This window comes from Mustela erminea, chromosome 6 (assembly GCF_009829155.1).
Source record: "Mustela erminea isolate mMusErm1 chromosome 6, mMusErm1.Pri, whole genome shotgun sequence".
NCBI classification, from domain to species: Eukaryota; Metazoa; Chordata; class Mammalia; order Carnivora; family Mustelidae; genus Mustela; species Mustela erminea.
The window spans coordinates 45,989,460-46,000,717 of NC_045619.1; the positions used below are offsets into that span (position 1 = coordinate 45,989,460).

The 11,258-nt window shown below is 42.9% G+C and overlaps 1 protein-coding gene across 2 annotated transcripts in view; it reads right to left on the reverse strand.

Moving 5' to 3' along the window:
• Positions 1-10,946, reverse strand: part of LGR5 (leucine rich repeat containing G protein-coupled receptor 5) — a 124,388-nt gene extending 113,442 nt beyond the window's left edge. For both annotated transcript variants that reach the window (XM_032347029.1, XM_032347028.1), the window contains exon 1: positions 10,408-10,946. In XM_032347029.1, the coding sequence (XP_032202920.1) occupies positions 10,408-10,619 (212 nt within the window). In that variant the 5' untranslated portion in view covers positions 10,620-10,946. The remainder of the gene's footprint in view (positions 1-10,407) is intronic.
• Between the last annotated feature and the right edge of the window lie 312 nt (positions 10,947-11,258).

The window sequence follows — 11,258 nt, forward strand, 5'->3', positions numbered from 1 at the left end:
CAATCCAGGCAAAAAGCAAGAAGAACATGAACTAAGGCAATTTTAGTGCTTGATGAGAAAGGGAGCACATTCAAGAGACATGAAGACAATCTCAACTTGGTCAAGTTAAGGCCACAAATGAAATTCAAATTATAATGACGGGCCACTGGGTGGATTGAGGCCTCTGCCTTCGGCTCGGGTCATAATCCCAGGGTCCTGGGATCGAGCCCTGCATCGGGCTCTCTGCTCGGCGGGGAGCCTGCTTCCTCCTCTCTCTCTGCCTACTTGTGATCTTTGTCTATCAAATAAATAAATAAAAATCTTTAAAAAAAATTATAATGAACACAAGTTTAACTACCATGAACAGACATTTGGGAAATTATTTATTTATTTCTCAAACTAAATCTGGTTGTTTCCTTCTCTTTTGAAGATTTTTAGGTGATACAGAGACACTTTCTCTGTATCTACAATGGGCTAAAAAAAAAAAAAATAAAAGATGATACGGTTAAAATCCAGGCACATATATTTATGTATATAGCACACATAAACAACAGAACTCTTTGGCAACACCTAGAAAAGTAACTGGGAACTTTAGAGTTCACTTGAGTGTCTGGCATTGGAGCAAAAAAGTGACAAGAAGGAACACTCAACTGGGGTTTGAACTCTATCTTTGCCAGCCATGTGCTTTTGTGAATGTCATTTACCTCTTAGGAACATGAATTTCATCATCTGTGAAATGAAGGTGTTGGATTAGGTGACCTCCAAGGTCCTTCACATTCTAAATCCCACGGGTGGACATAGTGTTTGACTCATCAGAGACCTCTGCAACCCATCTAAGTGATTCTCATTCTGTTTATTTGGGCAATTAGGCTAATGGTCCAGCAATCATGATTAAATTTCAGTTTTGTACTCTGTAATGTGACCTTAGGTATACAGCTTAGTCCTGCTGGTAATCTGTGCATAAAAGATTATCCTTAGTTCTTTACAGTAGAATGTACTCTACATGCAAATAGCTACTAGCACAAGCTTTGAATTGGTATGATCTTTAACATCAATCTATCAAAATTAGCCTTTCCCTGCCCAATATGCAATTAACTCTGTTTTGAGGCCTTTCTACAGCTAAGGCAAAGGGGGCCTCAAATTACTACCTTCTAGTCATTCAGGACCAGACTGTATCTACCTAACACTTCTTAGGATTGTAAGACCGTGGGGAAGCAGTCTCTAGGCTGGGTGACCAGCAGCTGTAAGGTGGAAGGTGCATTCTTGCTGTCAGTGAATCACATTGCTAGAACTTCTGAGATCTTCAAATGAGATATGCTTACACCCTGGGAGAATCTGGTTTAACTAGGATTTCCTTTGCTACCCGAGCTTGAAGACTCAGTGAAAAAAGATCTTCAACTTCCTCTGTTGCCCCCAGAGAACAACAGCTGCTGAGGGAAGGGGCTGCTGTGATGCGGGCCTCCCACCAGAGGGAGAGTGATGTGGCTTCCCCAGCTTAAAATGAAAGACCCCAACTTTAGTGCACTTAGAACTGATACTTTAATCCCAAAGACTCTTCTCTCTAAACTTCCCTCCATCTCTAGTTTGAAGCCCTGGGGGAAAGTATCTGAGATAAGGAGAAGGCATGTTTCCAGTCCTCTGATACTATCTAGAAGCCAGGGATGGAGGAGGATTGAGAAAGATTGTGGGGGCGGGGGGCTAGTAGAGGTCTTACCGTCTGAGTTCTGCCTGTACAGCCTCTTGGCTAGCAGATTTCCTTACTTCCTCTTTCCATCTCTGTTGGCACTTTTTTTTTTTTTTTCCTAGGCTTTCCTTTATTGGGTAGTTGATACGCCAATGGTCATAGAGTAGTTCTACGGGCAAATGCAGACATGTTTGCTAAGGGTCCCTTCAGGACAGGAAGTTTGAAGAGAAAATAAGGAAGAAGATGTCTTATTTCTGTCTTCCCTAGAAGATGCCAAACTCATTCTGTAGATGCATTCAACAAAACTGTGGAGTAAGTGTTTATTACCAAAGTCTCAATACGTACACAAAACTAGATGATTTAGGAATGTGACTTCTTCCATGGAAAATTTTATTTGGTTTTTATAACCAAATAATCCTCACTGTATATGTATACAAAAAGTGAAAGGTTATTTCATGCTGATAGATTGAAAGACCAGTTGATTATGTAACCGAGTTCCTTCAAGTAAGTGCCTCCCAAGAAAATTTATAACCTGAAAACTTAAGTGCCATGTGGTGTTTTGTGTGTTGAACCAATAAACTCATTAAAATAACATTGGGTAAACCCAAACACAACACAATGAAATTTCTAACACAGCCCACATTAACCAACCAACTTTAAAATAATATCTTTGTTATGTACTAAGGTTAAAAATTCAGCAAATTCTTTATATTTTTTCCACTTGAGATCATGTGTGGTTTTCTACTTTCCCGAGAAGTACACTTTTGCGGCTTTTTTGATCAAAGGCAGGTTATTTTTGCAAATAGACATCTTTTGTAGATGTCCCTGTTCTACTTAATTAAGGTTTCAAGAAAAAAGAAGCACAGAAATATTTAACAGCTTTTCAGCGAAACATAAAAATTCCTAGGTCCTCTTCTGAGTGTCGACTTTGGAAAGGAAGGCACAAATGTAAGGTTAGCCATCTCTGTGTGTGTGTGTGTGTGTGTGTGCGTGTGTGTGTGTGCATGTGTGTGAGGGAGACAAAGAGGAGGAAGAAGGAAATAAAGGAATTTGGCTGCAAAATTGAGTAACAGTTTGAAACACTTGGCTTCCAGTTGTGAAAGATGAGCATCACTGGAGAGAAGGCCGGGCTGACAAGGGACCACTTGAAGAAAGCTTAATCTCAGCTGGCAAGCTGACGAGGAAGGTCAGCTCAGTGCACGCGTTCTCAGCTGGAGGTGGGCTCCCTTTGCCAGGACGATTGTCTTCTGCATTTCAGCTTCTGAACTAAACCGAAGGTGCCTTCCCGCAGCCAGCTCCTCAGCCTCTCGCCTTGAAAGAGCTGGCTCTCCGCTGCCACGCCATGTCAAGGTTACGTGTCATTTCCACGGAGCGAGTGGCAGAAAGGAAACCGTTTCTTACTGGTATGTCGGTGCCGTGGGTGTTCGTGGGTGCAGGACAGAGACTGCTTTCCTCCGTCCTGCCAGCCACAGTCCTTGCTCGAAGAGGAAACCAAACTCCTTCTGAAGGCAAGGAGGATAAAAGGAATACAGAAAAAAATGCGTGTACCTCACACAGGGGACACTTGAAAGTGACTGCTGCGTAATTTTAAATTATTAATGTTAAAACAAAGCTGGAGTTGAGAGTGGTGTTCTAGGGGATTTTGGGGATTTTATCCATGTGTATCTTACATTTTCTAAACATTGATTCTTACTGGATGAGATGCTCTTTATACTGAATATAATTTGTAATTGATTCGCTAGCTACTGGTTTTTCATATCATTGACTTCGTAATGCCATAAATGATGAACACACATTAGATTTCTAGCAGCAAATGAAATATGACTGATGAAACAAGATGGGTGGTTTAGGAAGAGTTTTTCTTCCTAAGAAACATTTTTTAGGCAAACTTTTCTCTGATGCATCTGGATTTCTAATTTACACAGAAGTTGGTTATCACTGCCCTAACTGTTAAACCGTGCACGGTTTACAGATAGCAAAGTAGACAAAGCTTTGAAATAATTTCCATTCTGAATCAAATGGTAGTATGGCCTTTATGACTTCAGTTTATCTTATCAGCTTTAAAGGTGAATACAAACTCAAATGAAATCTGCCCATTAAGAAAGTACATGTCTCTTTGACTCGAGAAATAGTTCCAAAGAATTCAGCTGCTTTATTTGATGCATCGATCTGGTCAGAGAAAAAAAAAAAAGAGTTTTATTCTTGACTTGGAAGTTATTAGTCAACTGATCACTTTTTAGAATACTTAGGCAGCTACCACAATTTATCTCTGACTTGGGGGCAAGAAAAATTATTCCTGTGGTAGTAATAAAATGGATATATGAAAAAATATCTACTAAACTTCAAATATCAGCCCTCAGCTATATAATGTTACTCTCACTTTACTGAAAATTTAAAACTGCATTTCCCAGTTAGCTGAAGAAATACTTCTGGTATTAGAGCTTCGTAAATTGTGTTGCTGGAAAAAAAAAAAAATGTGCTGAAATATTTCAGCACCAATTACAATCATGGGGAGGCATAGCTATAAATTAGAAGGCTGGTTTTCTTGTGTTTCTGGTAAACTGGCTCTGAAGGTAATTTCAGAGAGGTCCCCAAACCCATCAAGGAATAGAAATATCCTTGAATAAGCAGACAGGCCTGCAAGTTAGGGATGATGATAGTATCTGTGTCACAGATTGCTTGTGGGCCTATGAAGGAGTCAAGTACTTAGCATAATGCCTAGTACTCCGGAGGAACAATATAAATGTCAGCTGTTATTCTAATAAAGTAATTTAGATATGTAAATTCTGGTGCATTTGTTAAAATAACCCCCTCCTTGCATCCTTTAAGCTGCATACAATTTAATTGTATTTCAAGTGGGGCTGGGCCTTACAGAGCTGCGGAGAGCCTTCTGTGGTTCTGTTAAGTGCAGAGGGGCCTCTTTCAGCCACTGGGATTTCAGCTCTCTTCACTTCCACACCGTCACTGTTTACTGAACACCGCTTAAGTGTCAGGCACTGGCATAGGCACTTGGGTTATAACGTGGACAATTTCCTACCCTGGAGGAGCTCACAGTCTAGTGAGGAGAAGAAACCCTGAAGGGAAGAGAGCTCATCATCACATCCTGGAGTGTTATTCCACTTGACCTTAAAAGGAAGACCCTTTCACAGACATGGTCCATGCCTCTGCGTCCTCTCAGTGTGAACTGCTGCTTTTCCATTCCCAGTCTTCAACACTGAGAACAGGGGTCATAAATAGATGAAGGTATGAGGAAAGGGTCTGGCTTGTGAAGCAGTTTTAAAACGGCTCTTCTCCTACTGCGGACACCCTGTTAACAGTCTTTTACTATTACCCCTAGACAATGCAATTTCATTGCTTGAAATCAAATGACTAATGTTCTTCTACCTACCAGTTTCAAAGAAGGCATTTTCATTGGGCTTGATCAATGTAATAAAAAAAAAAAATTCACTGGGAGAGGTAGGAGAAAATAAATGCCAGGGATTTCAAGAATGGGCCTGCCTCCCACCTCTGGAGAACAAAATTAACTTTGAATTATGAAAAATTTTATGAAAAAAATCCACACTACCGTCGATGAAATATCTCCTTTTCCCATAGAAAAAGTTGTTCCCTGCGTGAGACGGAGTGTTGTAGTTGGCGTCTATAACAAGTGAATAAAAATGTGGATTGAAGCTGACAGATACGGGAATAAAAAAGTTGCAGGAGGTTAGAACTCGTGGATCCATTTAACAAATGAAATTCTGCTAAGAGACATCAAAAATAGCGACAGGACTAGAAGATCAGCTTGTTTTCTTTGGTATGTAATATATCAGTTGTGGTTCTGATGAAAGTCTGATTCATCTTTGTGCTATAAAGTGAGACTATATAAAGGAAAACATTGCAACAGGAGAGAAGAGGTTGAATCTCATAGGAAAGAATTTGCCTTCTCATGAAGAATTTAATTTGCCAGAAATATCCACTTGTGGAGTGTTTACGAGGAAATGTACCATTTAGCATTATTCTAAATTTATATAAGTAACTGAACAAAAACAAAAAATTACTCTACAGAACTGCTCAATGCAGAGCTCACTACTGTTTTCCATTTCTATCTTATGGCATGTGATTTGGATTAATTGGAAACATACTTCAGTTTATAGCTAAAATGACTTAAATGTATGAATTTTATAGAAAAAATATAAAAAGTGTTTTACTAAGGTCAGTAGTTATTAGGTATCAGTTATAAAACTACAAATATTCTGCAATGTTTATTATATGACAGCTTTTTGGAGTTAATTGCTTACATGGATACTATTTCTATACCTTTGACAGATGCCTTGGAAATTAAAAAAATCAAATAGTTCAGTTAAAAAACTTAACTTCGAGAAATCATAGACCAGCTTAGTGTTTTTGAACTTCAAACACATCCAATTGGGAATGGTTCCATTATCAAAACACATTTCATTTAACTACAAAGGTTCTTCTTTTTAATTCCAATCTTCTAATTCGTTTGTGACTGCTATCAGAACTCCTTTACTTTGAAGAAAACGCGTAAGGACAAAAAAAGATTGAAGATCTGATTGAAGATCATATTTCTTTTATGTAAAACTTCATTCTCATCACACAAACTGTCATACACATATTGATCATATTCAGTAAAATATTTATCTTAAATCTACATCATAAAATTGAATCAGAACCACTGCTTAAAAAAAAAAAAATCACTCGGAATAATTTAGTCAATGAGTTTCAGTAATTGCCCCCATTAACAAAAACACTACTAAAACAACGCTGGGAATCCTGGAGAAAAAGAAAGAGCTTCTTTAAAATGAAGGAAAGTCACTGACATCTTTCTATTTTCAACAAATTTTGAAAGCAGTCTGTAGAGCAAACTGCATCAATTCTGCAATCGATCTAAATTTTAAGACTGTTGTAAGAGCTAAAGCCTTTTGTAACCATTTCTAAACTACAAACATTTTCTTTGATTTAAAATACTTTTCTTTGCTTGCAGGGAAGCAGAAATATATTATTAAACCATTTCAAAGAAGATTCTAAAAATATTCTTTAATTTTGAAACTGCATCTTAAATGCTTAAAACATATGCATGACACCAGGGCCATACTTAATTGGTTATAATTGGGGGTTTTGATCAGTTTTTATTAATACCAGTTTTGCTAACTATGTGTAAAATTAAATTTTGTTATAAAGTTGCATATGGAAAAGTAAGCAAGCTACACAAAAATTTTTTAAAGAATTCATTCTCCCCGTTCCTTTGGTTCATGTGACATGAATTTGCTTGTGGATAAAATATTCATGTCTTTAAGCAACAGCAGGGAAAAACTCAGCGTTCATTTAAAAATAAAGTGGCTGTTCTAGATCAATAAACAAAAGTATATTTTCTATACTGAAACTATATTAGGATGTTCATAAGGATTTAGTTTTCTGTCTGGATGCCACACTAACTGGGGGAAAGACACATCTAAGTAGCATAGGGGAAATTATTTTTGAGACCCAATTAGCAAAAAATGTCCATGTTTCATGCATTAAAATAATTTACTCATAATAAGATCATCTGCTTATTTCTGACAGATTGAAATGTATTAAACACTGTAACTAGTTGTTGCTTGCTTTTAGGTCTCAACCTTAGTGTCTCCCTTACTTTAATGCAGAGGGAGCTTTATTAGCCTATTTACTATTTTGTGAAATCAGAGCCCAAAATGACTGGGGGAGAGAGAGAGAGAGAAAGAGAAGATTAAGATTGAGATTTTCCAGTGTTTCCACCATGTGTAGTGGTCCAAATACAGATCTACCGGGGAATGCAGTTCAGTAAGAAAAGAGAATCAGTATTAATGTTTAGATTGGCTTAAGATGGTGCTTTTCTGGGGGAACAAAGATTACAAAACTGCACATAAATAGCTGTTGTCTTCTATGAAGAGGCTCAGGAAACTTTCTTTACCTACGAGTCTGGCTAGCCAGCTATCAGATGATGGCAAATCCGTTTGCCAAGTGTATCCAGCTGCAACTTGCCATCATCAATCTGTTTGAAGAAAATTAAACGCTTATTCTTCTGTGGGGAGGGAAGGAAGATTAAGAGATAATATTTTGACTCAAATAAATGGTGATCACCTACGACAAACAATTAAAGATAGCAGTCTGTTTTTTTTACCCACGTCAACCCTGGGCATGGTTTGATGTTCTCGCCAAAGCTTAATGACGGTGGGGCCCCAGCGGTACCCGGCTATAACTTCATGGTCTCTTTCAAGAGCAAAGGGAAGTTATTTCTTAAACTAAGGAAACCAATCCATGCTTATTTATTTGATTATGAGTAAATAAAAATTTCTCTTTCAGGTTAGGAGCATACAAGCGAAGGCAGAAATGGTCATATAATTCTAGGTGTAACCAAAAGAGGGCACCATCTGCCCTTAATGTCTACACAGAGTTCCTGTGGTTGGGAAGACAAAACCCAAAACTCTCCAAGCCTCTCACCCACCGCCCCATCCCCCTCCCAGAAAGGGCATCCGGTGGCTCCTGACATTTTGTACTCTATAAGGAGATTAAATTCTGAAACCACACCTTATGAGGAACATGGGTTTGGTTATTTACTTCAGGACTGATTTCTACATTTAGCACTGATGGTGCCTGACATGTTAGCAGCGAGAAACAAGTTTTTAACTTTCACTGGGACACTTTTCAGACACTTTGAGATTAATATTTTATAGCGCACTGAGAGAATTTCCCATTAGGCCGGAGTATAGGCTGTCATCAAACCGCTAGAGAAAGAGATGACAATTAACTTCCCCACACTATCTTAACTCCAAGGAGTTATCTATAATGATAGATAGATAAGGAATGGTGGCAGGAAGATCTCCTCACCTACTGAGGACACAGTTAGATGCATTTGAGGTATGTGGGAAATCATCTGAAACAGCATATGATGCCAACTTTTAGTAACAGAAGCCTAACAAATGTTCACTCTTTCAAGTGGGAGGAAAAAAAGCATCCTGACTCCACTCATAAATTTATTTTCTGTATTCTTATGACACGTGTATGATTGCAATCCATCCGTGTTTGGGGGGACTGCACACCTCCCTTATAACTAATCAATTTCTTCAGGGCAATGGGGCAGAATAGTTCCAGGCTCTTGAGCGCAGTTGCCAAACTGCTCTCAAAAACTCACTATACAGAAGACCCTATGATTCTTGAAACAATGAGTTTAGCGTTTAAACCAGAGGCTGGGGATGAGCATTTCACTTTGTAGTACAACAGACTGCTGTTGAGGAGGAAGAAATGTGAATTCTTAGAGAATGGTCATTTCCACCACTGTACACATATCACTACCACCTGCAATGAGTGCAATTGGAGGAAAACCTGGTGGGGAAATACACAATTTTATAATTTTTTCAAGTAAAGAAAAAAGCACGCCAAATAGTTTTATGGTAGATGAGAAGGAGACTGCCATCTGCTAACACTAAAATCTAGCAGGATCGTGCCCTCTTTTCAACGCAAATATTAAAACAAATAATTTTTTTTCTTTCTCATTCTGTCCGCAGAAAAAGAATCACTATCTAGTGGAAGGCCTTATGCAAGCCTCTTCATGTTTCTTTTCTCCAGAAAACAACTAAACAGAGGAAAGAACCAGTTCACACAAACATCCCAACTCCCTCCTGCCAAGGTACATCAGAGAAGCCGAAACTGGCATGGCGTGGGCTTGGGGTGGGCTCACTGCGGTGACTCGAATTAAAACTTTAACGGGTCACCTTGTGACCACCTCGCGACCCCTTTTTCAGAGTGGCTCTGACCCTAGTCTCCCTCTGCCCGAAGGAACCGAGCCGTAGACACTCCATGGGTTTGGGGGAAGTAGTCGCCTTGGTTCCCGAGAAATTGGGTTCCTCCTGGGTCACCACATCCACCCAACACCTGTTATCATCCTTCGGGTCTCAGTTTTCCAGAGACAAAATTACGAAACGAACCCCTGCCTGGTCTTCGCGGTTGGGGCTTTGGGGGTCTTTGGAGGCTGCGGTGGGGGTGAAAAGGGGGAGGATCCCCGAGGGATGACAGAGCTTCGGGTCTCCTCTGGTTTGTCGGCGCCGCTGTTTACCCGCCCGCCGCCTTCAGCCCACTTCCCTTTTCCTCCCCGGGAGGAGGAGATGGTTAAAGATTACACCGTGGCCGCGGGCACTTCAAAGGGCGGCTCGGGCAGCCAAAGGTAAAGATAACGTTCTGGCAGCTCTAATCAGGGTTTGTGGTTGCCACATTTTAATCACTTTATTAAAAGAAAAAAAAAGGAAGAAAGAAAAGAAAAGAAAAAGGTTACATCACAAGTCCCTGCAAGGGATGCAGAGTAAGTTCCTTCCGGGCTGAGAAAGTTGGGAGTTCTCCTTTGGGGAAACGTTTTACAGCCCGTATCTTCGTGGAACGCGCCTGGACGCGGAGGCGAGGTTGCAGCAGGGATCAACTGGGCTGCCCGCCCTTACGTTCCAGGCTCAGGGGCGCATATGCCTGCGCTGCAAGCTGATGCCTACACCGGGAACCCTGCGACCTGCCTAGAGCTGCATCGGGAAGCTGCGACGCACGAGCGCTTTCTGGGGCTTGCACTTGAAGCCGTTTCTCTGCGGGCACCAAAAGTGCGCCCGTGCTCCCCCCGAGACACGTGCATTTCCCCGGGGGCCCAAACACGTCTGTCCAAGATGCCCTCCGCAAACTCGCCCGGTCCCCCCAGGCTGCTCTCCCCCGATCTGTCCCCTTCCCGGAGCGGAGCGGGGCGCACTTACAGGTAGGAGGTGAAGACGCTGAGGTTGGATGGCAGCTCCGAGAGCCCCAGGTCTGAGCAGTCCACCCTGAGCAGCATCCTGCCGTCGGGCTCGCACTGACAGTGCGCGGGGCACCCCCGCAGCAGCGCGCCGGGCCTGGGCGAACCGCCCACGGCCGCCAGCTGCAACAGGACCGGCAAGGACAGGAGCACGCCGACCCGGGAGGTGTCCATGGTGCCCGGGCAGGGGGCCGGGAGCGAGCCGCGGTCGGAGTGCAGCGTCCGGGTTGCCGCGGGCCTCTGCCGCTTAGCGCGCGCCTGCAGCGCCGGGCACTGGGCTCCTGCCCCACGGCGGGGGCGCCGAGGAGAAGCGCCGCGGGTCCCGGCCGTGCCCGCTGCCGCCACGCGGGCCTCCGGAGCGGCCCTGGCTGCAGCCGCCGCAGGGGCAGAGAGCGTTGCTGCTGCAGGCCGCCTGCTCGGTGTGGAGCAGCATCTCCGCTCGCACGCTTGTTTTTTAAAGCGCTCCAGCCCGAATTGCGCGCCCAGTGACGTCAGCGCAGCCCGGCTTCCCAGGCACCCCCCCCCCCCCCCCGCCCCGCCGCGCTTTCCCTCCTCCCGCCCCCTCCCTCCTTTCCCGAGCGCCGGCTGGGAGGCGGCTGGCGGCGAGAGGTGCAGGCAAGTTCTCGGCGCTCGGGCTTGGTGGCCGCGGGGCGGATTCCGGCGCTCAGCACCGTGTGAGGGCTGCGGCACCCCCTCCTTCCCCTCTGCGTTGTGGCGACCCAGATCCGAGAGCCGAAGGGGACCCGTCTGAGGGACACACACAGCTGCGCAGGGACCGAAGGATGCAGCACGCTTCCTCCAAGCCCACTTCAA